Raw genomic sequence first — 17436 nt, forward strand, 5'->3', positions numbered from 1 at the left:
CAAATTCTAGATAATTTTCTAGATTTGAAGGAGTCAAATATAATTTACTGGATTACCTGAAAGGTTTCAGTTGGCTCATGAATCAATTGGTAGGAACATTTTTTCTTTTTGAGACTATATTCTTTTTTTCTACACTCTCATTCTAGAGCAGTATTCAGGATCGATATTCAAAAGCTATTATATTGAATAACAAAGTTTTTCTGAGAATTTCCAGATGACCCTCTGTGGACTGGGCAGTAACATATTACTAGGTAACATTAAGTGTGAAAGAAAACAGACTTCTTGGGATATTTACAGTCTAGCTGGGCTGTCTGAAATTTGTCTTTCTTCTTGCTTGATAAGGTAAGAGAGACAAGTAGTGCTTGCAAAAGGAAGGTAACCAGCACATTGTTTTTAAGGTGAAAGGAATGATTTTTATGCACTTACCTAAAGCAATTCCTCCATGAGGGGGTGCCCCGAAATCTAAAGCCTGAAGTAGGTGAGAGAGCAGTTTAACATCCTCCTGTAATTCCAAAAAGACAACAGTGTTAAAGCTGCACAGGCTTTCCCTTTCTGCTTCTGGGGAAGCTAATATTTATAGAAGCCTAGAAATTCCATATATCTTATATTCACTTCTTACCTCAATTGCCAATAAGATTCCCCTCTTTCGAGGACATAATTCTAGATCTCCTCAAGCCTTTCTTCCTTAAATCTGCTCTATATTTTCTAATAACCCTAATTCCAGAGTACTGGCTTATATTCTGGATACCACCTTCTATTTCCTATGCTTTAAATCCTAGAGATCTGCCATATTGAAAATTCAATTTAAGGCTACATAATGAGTGATATGAAAGCTCTCAATTCTTCTCCCTCTAAGTCTTTACACCGTCATTTCAAGATCCACATTCTAAATGCTCTGTATTTATGAGCAACGTTTCAAGCTTGACACGGGACTATCAAAGCTGTAACAGCAGACTGTAAAGTTAACTTTGTAATATAAAATGACATTGGCTTACTTAGATTAAAATAGACTTTATCAAATGCCAGGATGTTGCATGCATGGTAGCAGAGGAATCCAAAGGGGTAGGTTACCTTTAACACTGTTTCCAGGACGTACTGTTGCTGCTCTGCATTGTGAATTCGGATAGAGCCACCCCCTATCTCACTGCCATTCAGCACTAAATCATAATGTTGGCTTCGAACCTAGAAAAGAAGTGGGATTTTCATATAATAAAAGACCGTTGCGCTGTCTCAACTGAGTTCTATAAGTAGACGCTATTTTGCTAATTATTGACTCAAAACAGGCAAAGTGTGGAACAGTTTGATTTTTTTAATTGCTACCAGTGAAAGTCAGTATTGAAGACTGATGCAGAATTTAAAGTTTTCTGTCTTGACTTCTCTCTTTTTTCATTTGTAAGTACAGAAAATGGTACCTTTTCTGGCTCAGTGTAGAGGAGGTGGATGTCGCTGGGGTGAGGAGCAGTAAATGGATGATGGGCTGACTCTAGTTCTGTGGGATCCTCCTCCTTAGGAAGGAAGAGTGGAAATTCTACCACCCAAAGGAAGTGGAACACAGCTGGGTCACGAAGCACAACTCCTCTGGCCTCCAGAAGGTCAGCACATTCCAGGCGTAATTTTCCTAATAAAGAACACTGCCAATGACAGGGAGAGAATAAGTAGAGGGAAACCCAGTTAACTGGCACTCAGATTGAATGGAGGGGCTTGGCACCTAGGGGTCTACTGATAGTCCTTGGAATTTATAGAGAACTGTCTGACAAATTATGAGCTATCAGTTAACAAGTGTTTTCTTGGATGAAAAGGCAGTAAGTCAGTACCCATTTTTCCACTTATTTCCAAGGGTGATTCTGTTGGCTTTATTCATGCTCCTTCTTGAGGCTTCATTCTCAGAGGGAAAAACAAACTACATTTCCTAACAGAAGAAGTGAAGGGTATTAGATAAATACTTTTTACTTTCTGTGACTGGTGCTGGCATCACATGCACACGCCTCTCCCCCAATAAGTGTGTCTTGATGTTACTGCCTCCATATTATTCTAAACATACCTGCTGCCATGGGATGAGAGATCTCAAGTCACCAACAAGTGATAAGCACCTCAGTGACTTTTTGGCAAATGAGAGCTACATCAAAGCTACGTGCCATTATGACAGCCTGACATCCAGTTCTGGAAACAGCCTCAGGCCCACCACTTGGTTTTTACTATGTTCTCTGTTGGTGAACTTCATTAAGCCTAATGAAAAGTAAAAGGAAAGTCTGCCAGGAGTAAAGGTTTTCCATAAGTAGGGTCCTACTGATAAGGGAGACACCACGGTAAATGGAGGTACAGCATTTGAAGACAATAATGTTGGAACAGATATGTACAAGGAAAGAATGAAAAAACATTAATCTAGGTGCTAAGTCCTCAAAGGAATTTGCACTCTAATAGGAGAAGACAACACCAACAGGGGAGAGATGTCCACGGTGGAGTGCTTTGGACAAGGAAGTGAGAGGAAATAACAGTAAATGACTAATGTGTCCTTTCCAGGAATGCTAGTGTTGATCTGACTGTGATGCTCAGAGCTAGCCTTGGAGGGGAAGGAGAGGATGGGAGCAGGAAGACTATTATGTCACTGCATAATGACGTAAGCATGAGCCTGGGCAAAACAAGGCAGGCTCAGCCACCAGAGCTCAGTCAGGGTCATAGGGTGGGGTGGGAATGTTGGGGGTTCCTGTTCTGGGTTGGGTGAGGAACAGGCAGTATGACTTGGAGAGGCTGGGAAGTAGCCCAGTGGGTCTGACACTGGGCAAGAGAAGGTAGAACCCTCACTAACTAGAGCTCAGGATCATAGGAGGGGAAGCCTTTATTATTTACAATAAAATCTAGAACCTACTGTCCTTGAAAACTGGTTATAAATAAGAGCATGTACAAGAGGAAAAAAAACCCCACAGGAATAATAACTTAGAAACAATGTACTGCAGCACTTGGGTCCTTAGTCTCCAGAACATGGGGAGCGGAGGGGAGGATGGTTGTTTCCAAAGGGCTGTTGTCTAAGAGGGATTGGATTTGGTTTGTTCTTGTACTTGGCCTCACAGGCAAGAGCTAAGAAGGTGCAGAAGGGCACTTTTTGGGGTGAGCTAAGGAAAACCTCCCTAGCAATCAAAGCTCTAAAGTAGTAGGCTAGTCAGCTAATGGAGGTCGTATGATCTCCTTTAGCTAAGGCTGAATGACCAATACTGCAGATCTTAGAGAGCAGGGATTGGTAAACTGCAATCTGTGGGCCACATTTAGTGCACTGCCAGGCTAGTGACCTAAGAATGGTTTTTACATTTTAAAATACAACGTACAATGTAAATACAGTTATATTTAAATACAGTTATAATCTTCGCTCAAACTGTACAAAAGTTGGCTGGTAGGCTAGAGTTGGTCCCTGGCTACAGTATACTGACACCTATATATGGAAGAAGCTCCTACACAGGTATAGGTTGGACTAGGCCATCTCCAAAGTCTTCTCCAAATACAAGATTCTGTGATTTTACAACCACATGTGATATCTTTGAGAAAACCCTCCTCCCACCCCCTCATCTTTTTGGAATGTTTAAAAAGCTGATTATATTCTTTAAAAGCCTGATTTCTAGATTTCTTTCAAGGAAGGTTCAGGAGGAATTAAACCAAGCAAAATAAAGCCATTTTCTTTGGCTCATGCCACTACTTGGCTATCGTATTGAAATAGGATTTTCATACTGAAAACAAAACAAAAAGACCATACAACCACATCTTTTAAATGAATTCATTAGCAATAAAAATCTGTAGTTGTTCAGTCTTCTCCACATTATTGCTATTATGAGAGATTATGGGTTACATATGGCTTTCAAGTTGTACTTCAGGGCTCTGTGTAAAAGATAATAAACAGTAAAAATGCTTTTTATTAGATTAGAAGAATGAACGTCATAAAAATGCTGACGGTTACTATAAGAGAGATCCTACACACTAGCAAGAGAAATCCTATACTTCCTGTCACTAGCCTGCTCTCTCTTTCCTCTAGCCATCCAGCAACCCACTCTCCACATTTTTCCCCCCTTTGCCTGGCTGCTAACCTTCTGCTGAGATGGAGGACCAGAAGCCTGAGCATCTGCTGAACTCTAAACTCAGCTGACACACTTGTGAACCCAAGGAACTTTGGGCCCTGCCACCCACTCCAAGGAACTTTGAGAAGTTTTGGGTCTTTCCATCTCTTCAGCAACTAAACTGTTAGAGGTTGTTTCTCCCAAATGTGAAGTCCCAGACAACAGAACAACAAAACAGGTTATTTTTTTCTGTATGTAGCCATCCCTAATGCTTAGGACAGTGCTTGGCACATCTGTTTTGTTCAGTCGTGCCTTTGTGACTCTGTGGACCATAGCATACCAATGCTGTCCACAGGGTTTTCTTGGTAAAGATAGTGAAGTGGTTTACTATTTCCTTTTCCAATGGATTAATGTAAATGGAGGTTAAGTGACGTGCCCAGATTCACACAGCTAGTAAGTGTCTGAGGCTGGTTTTAAACTCAGGTCAGGCCCAGGGCTCTATGTGAGCCACATAGCTGCCTGGCACATAATAAGTTCTTAAAAATGCTTTTTTCAATCATTAATATTTAAAGAGATTTAAAATATGTGTAAAAATGCAGAAGGCTAAAGGTTATATTTTACTGACAAAGAAAACTCAAGGATGTTTTTCTTCAGATACATCATGAAATATATTTAAAAAGTTGGAGTAAACATTTCCATATTTTCCACAGAGATGTTGGGATTAACAAAGTATGTTCAAACACATAAGCACTCATTCACTGGGTCACCATCTTATGGAAACGCTACTCAATTTCTAATGTGTGCTACAAAGAATGGAAGCAGGAGTCCTTGCTATAAATCCTGCCATGGGCTCCTGGGTTCAGGACAGATCAGACATACATAACTGTCTCTTCAAGAAAAGCCTCTGCTGGGAGTTGGGCATGTGCAAATATGGGTACTCTTCCTTACCACCTTCTTGTACTCTCCAGCTGTTAAGAGAAGCACATCTTCCTCCTGGGCTTTCATTAGACTGACCAGGGCTGATTTTTCCTCTTCCTTTAAGAGCTTGGTAAGTGGAGACTTCCTGCTTTCACTGGTTTTCAGAAATAAGGGTGAAACCTCCTACAGTGAAGAAAAAGTCACATTTACCTTCTAAATACCACTCAACAAATTTGGTAAATGGCTTCGGTTGAACAAGAAATTGTTTTCTGTTTAATTTATGTTTTTTCTCATTTTATCAATCAGGTTACTAGAGACACTTTAATGGAGAAGAGTGGTCAAGTATGTGTTTGACTCTCCAACAAAATACAAACAGAGCTGGACGGTAATGTCTCTATCTTTCACTCAACTGTGAAAATGTGGTCTCCTGGAGAAGATGGTCTTTGAAAAGTGTCTGTTCCCTCATCATACTTTCATAAGATACCCTTGATGCAGGCACAGTCTAAGAGAGATGAGGAAAATAGACATAAAGGTTGTAGTTAGAGATCCCTTTCTCTAGGAGAAAATGTGTTCAGGGTGGCAATCTAGGAAGCCAAGTTATTTCTTAAGTCAAATAAGAACAGTCGCTAACATTTATATAGCACGTTAAGGTTTGCAAAATGCCTTAACATATTAACTTATTTGAGCCTCATGACAACCCTAGGACACAGGTGTTATTATTATCCCCTTTTCACAGATAAGGAAATTGAGATAAACAGAGGTTAAGTGACTTAATTTAGGGTCCCATAATAAGTGTCTGAGGCAGAATTTCAACTCAAGTCTTGACAGTAAAGAATACAAGGGTTGATTTTTAAATCATCAAAACCTAAGAATGATGTGAAAAGACATGAAAAGCATTGCCTGGCAAGGCAAAAGAAACAGGATTCCCTAAAATGACAAAACTTTTTGTATTAAATATGGCTTAATAGCTCAAGTGAATTTTAGTTAAGTAATAACAATGGTTCATATTATATAGTCCTTTTTGTTGCTGTTCAATTGTTTTCCAGTCGTGTCCAACTTTTCATGACCCCATTTGAGGTTTTCTTGGCAAAGATACTGGAGTGGTTTAACATTTCCTTCTCAAGCTCAGATAAGGAAACTGAACTAAATAGGGCTAAGTGATTTTCCCAGGGTCACATAGCTAGGCAATGTTTGAAGAAAGATGAGTCTTCCTGCCTTCAGGCCTGGCATTCTATCCATTATGTCACCTAGCTGGCCCCATACAGGCCTTACACTTTTGTCTCAACAACTCTGGGGCAGATGGTCCAAATATTATCATCCTAGTATGAGAGACAGCAAAAAGTTAAGTTTCCACTGAAGTTAATAGTAGATGAAGTCATTGAGAATAAGTCAAATAAGAAGGCCAGCAGACCACAGGTGGACTCCACCAATCAGGAGACACTGGCCTTCAGAAAATTACAAAGTTCTTTTTTTTTTAATTTTTATTAATTTGTTTTCAGTTTTCTACAATCACTTCCATAAATCTTAGTTTTCCTCCCCCTCCCTCTCTGAGATAGGCACGCAATCTTATACAGGTTCTACACATACTTACTAAATACATTTTCACCTTAGTCATGTTGCATGGAAGAATTGAAATGAATGGGAGAAACCATGAGAAAAATCAAACCAAAACAAAACACAAGAGAAAATATTCTGTTTAATTCTGTGATCCAGTTCCATAGTTCTTTCCCTGGATGTGGAAGGCAATTTGCCTCAAGAGTCCATTGGAAATTTTTTAGGTCCTTGCACTGCTGTCAAGGGCTAAATTTAACAGAAAAATTCCTCACACACTGTGGTTGTTACTGTGTACAATAATCTCCTGGTTCTGCTCCTTTCACTCAGCATCAGTTCATGTAAGTCCTTCCAGGTCTCTCTGAAGTCTTCTTCATCATTTCTTATAGTACAATAGTATTCCATTACATTCATATACCACAACAAGTTCAACCATTCCCTAATTGATGGGCATCCCCTTGATTTCTTGGCTACCACAAAGAGAGCTGCTATAAATACTTTTGTACATGTGGACCCTTTCCCATTTTTATGATCTCTTTGGGATACAGTCCTAGAAACAATATTGCTGGGTCAAAGGGTATGCATATTTTGGTAGCCCTTTGGGCATAGTTCCAAATTGCTCTCTAGAATGGTTAGATCAGCTGAAAGTTCCACCAACAATGAATCAGTGTTCCAACTCTCCCACATCTTCTCCAATATTTATCATCTTCCTGTTTTATTATGTTAGCCAATCTGATAGGTGTGATGTGGTACCTGAGAGTTGTTTTGATTTGCATCTCTCAAATCAATAGTGATTTAGAGCATTTTTTCATATGACTATAGATAGTATTAATTTCTTCCTCTGAAAACTGCCTGTTCATATCCTTTGACCATTTATCAATAGGGGAATGACTTGTATTCTTGTACAACCTCTGTTTATCTCAATTTCCTCATCTGTGAAAAGGGGATAATAATAACACCTGTCTCCTAGGGTTGTCATGAGGCTCAAATAAGTTAATATGTTAAAGCATTTTGCTAACCTTAACGTGCTATATAACTGTTAGTGACCGTTCTTATTTGACTTAAGAAGCAACTTGGCTTCCTAGATTGCCACCCTGAACACATTTTCTCCTAGAGAAAGAGATCACTAGCTACAAACTTTACGTCTATCTTGACTCAGTTCTTTATATATTTTTAGAAATGAGGCCTTTATCACAGACATTGGTTGCTAAAATTCTTTTCCAGTTTTCTGCCTCCTTCCTAATCTTAGTTGCATTGAGTTTGTTTGTGCAAAAACTTTTCAATGTAATGTAATCAAAATTATCCATTTTGCACTTCATAATGTTCTCTATCTCTTGGTCAAAAATTTCTTCGTTCTTCATAAAGCCTACATATACACTAATTTGTTTATAGTATCAATCTTTTTACTGAGATCATGTAACCATTTGGACTTTATTCTTGTATATGGTGTTAGGCATTGGTCTATGCTCATTTCCACCACACCGTTATACAGTTTTCGTCAAACAGTGAGTTCTTGTCCCAGATGCTGGGGTCCTTGGGTTTATCAAACAGTAGATTGCTTTATTCACTGACTATTGTGTCTTGAGTATCTAACCTATTCCACTGGCCTACCCCTCTATTTCTTAGCCAGGACAAAGTTGTTTTGATGATTGCTGCTTTATAATACAATTTGAGATCTGGAAGGTCTAGGCCATCTTCCCTAGCATTTCTTTTCATTAATTCCCTTGATATTCTGGACCTTTTGTTCTTCCAGATGAATTCTGGCATTATTTTTTCTAGCTCTAGAAAATAATTATCTGGTAGTTTCATTGGTATGGCACTGAATAAGTAAATTAATTTAGGTAGAATTGTTATTTTTATTGTATTAGCTCGGTCTACCCACAAGCAACTGATGTTTTTTCACTACTTAGATCTGACTTTATTTGTGAGAAAAGTGTTTTGTAATTGTGTTCATATAGTCCCTGGGTTTTGGCAGGTAGACTCCCAGATATTTTATAGTGTCTACTGTAGCTTTAAATGGGATTCCTCTTTCTATGCTATTGGGCTTTGTTAGTAATATATAGAAATGCACATGATTTATGTGGGTATATTTTGTAATCTGCAACTTTGCCAAAGTTGTTTATTATTTCAAGTAGTTTTTTACTTGATTCTCTGAGATTTTCTAAGTATATCATCTGCAAAGAGTGATAACTTAGTTTCTTTGCCTATTCTAATTCCTTCAATTTCTTTTTCTTATCTTATCGCTAAAGCTAACATTTCTAGTACCATATTGAATAACAGTGGTGATAATGGACATCCTTGTTTCACCCCTGATCTTATTGGAAATGCATCTGGCTTATCCCCATTACATATAATGCCTGCTAATAGTTTTAGATAGATACTGCTTATTATTTTATGGAAGGCTCCATTTATTCCTAAGCTCTCCAGTGTTTTCAATAGGAACGGGTGTTGTATTTTCTCAAAAGCTTTTTCTGCACCTATTGAGATAATCATATGGTTTCTGCTAGTTTTGTTGTTGATATGATTAATAATGCTGATAGTTTTCCTAATGTTGAACCAGCCCTGCATTCCTGGTATAAATCCTACCTGGTCATAATATATTATTCTCATGATAAGTTGCTGTATTCTTTTTGCTAATATCTTATTTAAAATTTTTGCATCTATATTCATTAGAGAAATTGGTCTACAATTGTCTTTCTGTTTTGGCTCTTTCTGGTTTAGGTATCAGAACCATATTTGTATCATAAAAAGGATTTGGTAGGACTTCTTCACCAATTTTCCCAAATAGTCTATACAGTATTAGAATTAACTGTTCTTTACATGTATGATAGAATTCACTTGTAAATTCATCTGGCCCTGGGAGATTGTTTTCCTAGGGCATTCATTGATGGTTTGTTCATTTTCTTTTTTCTGAGATGGGGTTATTTAAGTATTCAACTTCCTCTTCTGTTAATCTGAGCAATTTATATTTTTAAAAATATTCATCTATCTCACTTAGATTGTCAGTTATGGGCATACAGTTGGGTAAAGTAATTTCTAATTACTGTTTTAATTTCCTTCTCATTGGAGCTGAGTTCACCCTTTTTAATTTTTGATATTGGTGATTTGGTTTTCTTTTTTTAAATCAAATTGACCAAAGGTTTATCAATTTCATTGGTTTTTTCATAAAACCAAGTCCTAGTTTCATTTATTAGTTCAATAGTTTTCTTAATTTTAATTTTATTAATCTCTCCTTTGGTTTTCAGTATTTCTAATTTGGTATTTACTTGGGGATTTTCAATTTGTTCTTTTTCTAGATTTTTCAGTTGCATGCCCAATTCACTTATCTCCTCTTTCTCTATTTTATTCATGTAGGTGTTCAATGATATAAAACTTCCCCTAAGAACTGCTTTTGCAGTATCCCATAATTTTTGGTAAGTTGTCTCATTATTGTCATTCTCTTGAATGAAGTTGTTGATTGTTTCTATGATTTGTTGTTTAACCCACTCATTCTCTTGGATTAGATTATTTAGTTTTCAATTTATTTTTGGTCCATCTTTCCATCGCCTTTCATTACCTATAATTTTTATTGCATTATAATCTGACAAGGATGCATTGACTATCTCTGCCTTTCTGCACTGGATTGTGAAGTTTTTATGTATTAGTATATAGTCAATTTTTGCATATGTGCCATGTACTACTGAGAAAAAAGATATATTCCTTTCTATCCCCATTCAATTTTCTCCAGAGATCTATCATATCTACATTATCTAGAGTTTTATTCACCTTCTTAACTTCTTTCTTTTTTATTTTGAGGTTAAATTTTACCAAGTTGAGAGAGGGGGAGGTTGAGGTCCCCCACTAGTATAGTTTTGCTATCTATTTCTTCCTGTAACTCCATTAACTTCTCTTCTAAGAATCTGGATGCTATACCACTTGGTGCATATATGCTTAATAATGATATTGCTTCATTCCCTGTTTCAAATGTGTTTCTTGTAAACAACATATTGTTGGATTATGGTTTTTCATCCTTTCTGCTATCCATCTCCATTTTATGGGAGAGTTCATCCCATTCACATTTATGATTACTATCTGTCTTTCCCTCCATTCTCTTTCTCCATTTATGCTTTTAGTTCTCCCTTCTCCATCCCCTCCACAATAGTTTTAATTTTTGATTACCGCCTCTCTCAGTCTTCCCTCCCTTCTTTCAGCCCCCCTCCTCTTTAATCCCCTCCTTTTTCCTTACTTCTTCCCTCCCTTTCAGCCTCCCCTCCTTTTTCTTTCCCCTTTCCCCTCCTACTGCCTATAGAGCTAGTTAGATTTCTGTACATAACTGAGTTTGTTGTTCCCTCCTTGAACCAAATCAGAAGAGAGTAAATCTCAAACAGCGTTCATCTCCCTCCCCTCTTTCCCTATACTGTAATGTTTTTGTGCCTCTTCCTGTGATGTAATTTACCTTTTTCTGCCTCTTTTTCACATCTCCTGTTACAATCCCTTCACACCCTTAAATCATATTTTTTGTCATCACTTCATTTAATGTATACCCACTCCCTCTATGTATATCTCTTTTAAATATCATAATAAATATACAATTCTCAAGATTAATAAGTATCATCTTCCCTAATAGGAAAGTAAACAGTTTGCCCATATTGAATAACAAGTTTTTCCCCCCGTTTACCATTTTATGCCTCTCCTGAGACTTGTATTTGAAGATTGAATTGTCTATTGAGCGCTGGCCTTTCATCAGGAAGGTCTGGAAATCCCTTACTTCACTGAATGTCCATCTCCTTACTTGAAATATTATGCTCAGTTTTGCTGGGCAACTGATCCTTGGTTGTAGTCCCAGCTCCTCTGCCTTACAGAATATCATATTCCTGACCCTCTGATATTTTAATGTAGAAGCTGCAAGGTCCTGTGTGATCTTGACTGTAGTTCCTTGATATTTGAATTGTTTCTTTCTGGCTGCTTGCAGTACTTTCTCCTTCATTTGATAGTTCTACAATTTGGCAACGATATTGCTTGGTGTTTTTAGTTTGTGATCCCTTTCAGGAGGTGAATGGTGGATTCTTTTGATGACTATTTTCCCCTCTGGATCTAGGACCTTTGGGCAGTTTTCCTTGATGATTTCTTGGATGATATTGTCCAGGCTCTTTTTTTCATCATGAGTTTCTGGTAGACCAATAATTCTTAGATTTTCTTTCCTGTATCTATTTTCCAGGTCAATTATTTTTCCAATGAAATATTTTACATTTTCTTCTATTTTTTTCATACTTTAGATTCTGTTTGGCTGATTCTTGATGTCTCATAGAGTCATTAGCTTCTACTTGCCCAATTCTAATTTTTATCAAATTGTTTTCTTCAGTTAACTTTTACGTCTCCTTTTCCATGTGTCCAGTTGTTCCTCTTAAGGAGTTATTTTCTCCAGTTAGGTTTTGCACTTCCTCTTCCATTTGTCCTGTTTTCCCAGTTAGGTTTTGCACTTCCTTTTCCATTTGTCCAATTTTCCTTTTTAAGGAACTATTCTCTTTTTCATATTTTTAAAACCATTGGTCAGTTTTTCTTCTATTTCTCTAATTTGGCTTTTAAAATCCTTCTTGAGCTTTTTCAAGAGTGCTCTTTGGGCTTGAGACCCTATTCATATTCCCTTCTGAAGTTTCAGATGGGAGTACAGTCTCAATGCTGACCTCTTTGGTATTTGTGTTTTGATCTTTGTCCTCACAGTAAGATTCTATGGTCTTTTCTTTTCTAGTTTGCTTCCTGCTCATGATGATTGCCTTTTTCCTATCTTTTAAAGTGGATCTCTGCTGCAGGGGCACAGGGAGCTTTGTCCCATGGTTCTTGTGCTTGGAACTTGAGGCTTTGTGTACTGTGGGCTCTGGTTCTTTCAGCTAGAAGCTAAAATGCTGCAGCTTCCCTGGTGTTGAGGTGGCTGATGTGCCAAAGCAGAGGGCAGTTGAAGTCTTTCTGAGTTTCCCCACAGTTACCCTGGAGTTCACTGTGTGAAGTGTGGGGGAGGGGTGGTCTGGCCTCAGGAGGTCTTCTCTTCTGAGCTGGAGCACAGGTAGGCTCAGTGGTTGGTGAACCCTCTCTGCAATGGTGTCTTCCTGATTCCCCTGGCTGTGCTTAGGCACGCCTTGGGTCCTGGTGTTGGTGCTTATGGGCTCCACCCTGCTGGGGCTCAGGATCTCCTCCCAGTTCACTGAGGTGGGGCTATCTGGGACAGCTCCAGTCCTGCACTACTGGTCCCCTTCAATCACAGCAAGAGGGACCTCCCCCTCTTTGTCATTTTCCTAGCCTTACAGGTTAAGAGACTGTTTACCCCTTCGGCTGATCCCAGTAATAGTCCAGGATTTTTCCTAGGGAAATATTCTCTGGGTTTTTCAAGGTCAACAAGGGGAGGGGGATAGCATTTACAGATCACTCCACTATCTTGTCTCCTAGAAGTTCAAGTAGGTGACTGACATTTAATTTGCAGGCTGATATCCTCAGGAGCAGTTGTTGCTGTAACCTGGAGTTCTGCACTTCTCTCTCACTCAGTTCCACTGGACTTCCATCCTAGACTGATGTGCTTGAGAACCTGCACTGCTTCAGATCTCCAGGTAGTTCCTGCTTGGCTTTGCTATGCAGGGTCTGCACTGGTACAGTCTGTGCATTGTGCACTCCTCCAGCCCCATGCAACAGGTCATTCCTGTTGAACTTCCAGGCAGTCCTGGGCTGGAAATCTGCCATATTCTGTCTCCTATTGGATTGTGCCATTCTAAAATTTGTTTAGATTCTCTTTTTAGAGGTATCTGAAAGACTCTGTCTTAGCGCTTAGGTGAGTACTTGCTGTCACTCCACCATCTTGGATCTGCCCCTGACATTCCATGCAAAATTCTTGATAAAGAACCAAATCTACAGCTAGCTGGAACTGGCCAAGAAAATGACCTGGAGTTACCTGGGGAAGGCTTTACTTCACTGCACTTGCTTAATGAACCTCATGCATATAAGCAGACACACCTCACATAAAATTATCCCTCCATTTTCTGATCATGGGTCCTATGCTGGAGCATGTTTGGGAGGGGGGATTATACTAAGGGAGATTACCCAATGGGAATGTAGAGAAGATGGTGATCTAATGGAGAATGGACCAATCCGTCTCCTGGTGGGATCTGTCTTGAACTAAAAGTATATAGCTCATATCGCTTCTGTATTCATCTTGCTTCAGCTCCCTCCTCTTGAAAAGAGGTTGGGGGTCTGCTTTGGCCAAAGTGTTCAATTCCTCTGTACTCTGCTGTAATAAATTTCCTTGATACCTCAAGTGTGTCTCTAACACTAGTTTTAGAGACAATAAGGCTTAGAGAGACTGAATGACTTGCAGCTCAAAAGTAAGAGACCTGGAACCTGGGCCCAGCTCTTCTGGTTCTAAGTTCAGTGCTTTTCCTATGACAGCAAGATGACCCTCATTAAAAGTTCTAGATCATGAAAAGGAAGTAAAAAAGCCCTTCACACAGCAGACATATTCCCTTCTTACCTGATTAAAATTGCTAACGGCAAATTTCTTAATGGCCTCAAAATCTTTACTTTGCAAATATTTCTGAAAAACAAAATGAAGAGGTAGAGCTCTCAGTATGACTTATGGTTTCACAAACTTATGGCCTTTGTATAAGATACGTTAAATGAGATATGAGGCTCACTGCCATTTTACAGTGCAGGAATTCAATAAAACTAGTTTCTGCTGCTGAATGATAATTACTCAGAATTTTATTTTACAGTTGATCATCATATGATATTGCTGTTAATGTGTACATTGTTCTGGTTCTGCTCACTTCACTTTGCATCAGTTCACATAAATTTTCCCAGGTTTCTTCTGAGAGCATCCTATTTGTCATTTCTCAAAGCACAATAGAATTCCATCACAATCATATAGCACAACTTGTTTAGTCATTCCCCAATTGATGGGCATCCCCTCAATTTCCAATTCTTTGCCACCACAAAAAGATCTGCTATAAATATTTTTGAATATATAGGTCCTCTTTTTTTTTTTTTTTTTTTAGTCTCTTTGGGATATAGACTTATTAGTAGTACATCTGGGTCCTTTTCCCATTTTTATGGTTTCTCTGGGATACAGAGCAAGAAGTGGTATTGCTGGGTCAAACGGTACATGCAAAATTTTATAGTCCTCTGGGCATAGTTCCAAATTGTTCTTCAGAATAGTTGAATCAGTATACAATTTCACCAATAGTACATTAAGGTCTCAATTTTCCTACATCCACTCCACATTTGTCATTTTCCTTTTCTGTCATATAGGTGTAGGGAGGTAGCTCAGTTGTTTTAATTTGCATTTCTTGAATCAATACTGATTTAGACCACTTTTTCATATATTTATAGTTCTGATTACTTTGTCTGAAAACTGCTATTCATATCCTTTCACCATTTATCAATTGAGGAATGGCTCTTAGTTTTTATAAATTTGACTCAGTTCTCTATATATTTGAGAAATAGGGTCTTCTCAGGGGACTGTGCAGTAAAAATTTTTTTCACAGTTATGATTACTGCGTATTTCCCTCCATCCCATTTTCCCCTTTTATCTCCCACTCTCTTTATCTCTCCTTTAAGTCTGTCAATCCTCAAAATTGTTCTGCTTCTGCTTTTACCTACCCCAATTCACCCTCCTTTTCTGCCTAATATACATATTATCTTCAAACAGGGCCAATAGTCATGAATTCTGATGTTCCACAATTAAGATACTTTTGCTGATGTTAATTCTTCCAAGAAACATGACTTCTTTGAGCTAGGATTTCAATAAGACAGCTCTGTTGCTAATCTAGAGCAAACGTACATTATCTATCAATGAATATCAAATTAACTGATCATATCTAAAATGAGTTAACTGTTCCTAAGGGGCCTTTAGCTTATCAAAAATTTTCGACCAATTAGTCTTAAAAATAAAAAAATACGTCATCTTGTGTCACTTTGTTAGGTTTTAAAAATACTATTTTGATATATGATAAAAGATTGATAAGGAAATCAACTAAAAATACTCCAACCTCTTTTCAGTTCAGAGGGGTCAACCCTGCTGATGGATAATAGTAGGACAGGTCCTAGATTTGCAAGCCTTTTGAGTGGTTAAAAGAACCTGGTTTTCTGTGTGTGTGTGTGTGTGTGTGTGTGTGTGTGTGTGTGTGTGTGTGTGTGTGTGTGTGAAAACTCCCCCCTCACTTAATAGTATTTTATTTTTTCCAATTACACGCAAAGATAGCTTTCAATATTCACTTTTATAAGATTTTGAGTTCTAAATTGTTTGTTTTCCCTCCCCTCCCCAAGACAGCATGTAATCTGATACAGAACCTGATGTCTTTTTTTTTTTTTTTTTTGGCGAGGCAATTGGGGTTAAATGACTCACCCAGAGTCACACAGCTAGTAAGCGTGAAGTGTCTAAGGCCACATTTGAATTCTGGTCCCCCTGACTCCAGGGCCGGTGTTCTATCCACTGTGTTACCAACCTGCCCTGAATGTGATGTTCTTAACACACCTTATTGCCAATAGGGGATTTTATAAATGCTTAAAGAAGGCATAACTTTCAGGGAATTATTTAAGTTACAATATAAATGTCTCTCTTAATTTATTTCTGTATCAACTTACTAACATGGCATATTTCTATTTCCTGACTGGATTGCTCTGCTAGTAGCAAAATATCACTTACTGCTCCTCCAGGAATACAGATGGTTTTGATAGTGCCTTGGGGCTCCTTAAGCACATCTTGAAGAAATTCAATCGCTGTGTTCCTAAATATGTCACTGACATCAACAATCTGGTAGATGAATAACAAAAATGGGCAATAAAATAAAACATGAATCATAGTAAAGTTTTTATTTTGTGTTTTAATAATGTTGCTAATGTAATTTAATTCCTATTTACATATTCATATTTTTGCTCAACACATAAATCCTCTATAATTAGTTAATTTATTATCTAATACTTATGACATAAGGAGGAAACTGAGACAAAGAATAATTGTGAGCTACCTTCTAGTAAATACCTAGTCATAAGACTTGGATATATTACTTTTTCAGAACTGTATTCTATTTACTTTGGAAGGTTTAAGTAGTGCTTAAATTTTAAGGAGTTCCCCTTGTCTCATATTTTACAGAAAAAACTGAGGCTGTTCACTGAGTTTTCTCTTTTCTCCTTTTCCTTAACTTTTATCATTTAGATGCCTTTTGACACTAACTCTTCCTTCAAACCTAACTCACACAAGAGACCTTACTTCTTACCAAGGCTAACCCTTCTCCTTGCTCAAGTGACCTCATTCCACTCCAACATCTCCAAAAGATCACCCTTCTGCCATTTCTACTCTATCTTTATTTTCCAACTTTCCCTGTCTGATTTCCTACTGCTTATGGTTATGTCCACGGCTCCATCAGGAAACCCTACTTGATCCTTCTGTCCCTGGTCACTATCTTCCTCTATCTCTTTGTTCTTTTGTGGCTAAGCTCCTTGAAAAGACCATCTACAACAGAAGTCTCCCCTTTCTGTCTTCTAACTTAATGCCCTACAGTCCAGCTTCTAAATTTATCATTCCACCAAAGCTATTCTCTCCAAAGTTACCAATGATCTCTTAGTTGCCAAATTCAATGGCCTTTTCTCATTCCTCATTCTCCTTGATCTCTTTGCAGCCTCTGACACTGCTGATCACTTGCTCCTCCATGATACTACCTTCTTTCTAGGTTCTCCTCTACTTGACCTCCTTCTCAGTATCCTTTCTTGGATCCTCATCTAGATCACGCCCTCTAACCTTAGACCACAGGGTTATAGCCTGGCTTCCCTTTCTTCTCTCTCTCTATACTACTTTACTTGGTGATCTCATCAGACGCCATGGATTTAATTACCATATCTATGCTGATAATTCTTAAATCTACCTTTCTTACCCCAACCTCTCTGCTGAACTCCAATCTCCTATCTCCAA

At 38.2% G+C, this 17436-nt stretch overlaps 1 protein-coding gene across 3 annotated transcripts in view; it reads right to left on the reverse strand.

Annotated features, from left to right (window-relative positions):
• The window catches only part of DARS2 (aspartyl-tRNA synthetase 2, mitochondrial), a 44374-nt gene that overhangs the window by 1537 nt on the left and 25401 nt on the right, over nt 1-17436 (reverse strand). For 2 of the 3 annotated variants that reach the window (XM_072648584.1, XM_072648583.1), the window contains 6 exons: nt 16174-16281; nt 14002-14064; nt 4989-5141; nt 1413-1631; nt 1072-1182; nt 427-502 (listed from right to left, as the gene is read on the reverse strand). In XM_072648584.1, the coding sequence (XP_072504685.1) occupies nt 427-502; nt 1072-1182; nt 1413-1631; nt 4989-5141; nt 14002-14064; nt 16174-16281 (730 nt within the window). Of the gene's footprint in view, nt 1-426; nt 503-1071; nt 1183-1412; nt 1632-3749; nt 3865-4988; nt 5142-14001; nt 14065-16173; nt 16282-17436 lie in introns of those variants that run through there. The other variant, XM_072648585.1, reaches the window with a different exon arrangement.

Source organism: Notamacropus eugenii, chromosome 2, assembly GCF_028372415.1.
Source record: "Notamacropus eugenii isolate mMacEug1 chromosome 2, mMacEug1.pri_v2, whole genome shotgun sequence".
In the NCBI taxonomy this organism is placed as follows: domain Eukaryota; kingdom Metazoa; phylum Chordata; class Mammalia; order Diprotodontia; family Macropodidae; genus Notamacropus; species Notamacropus eugenii.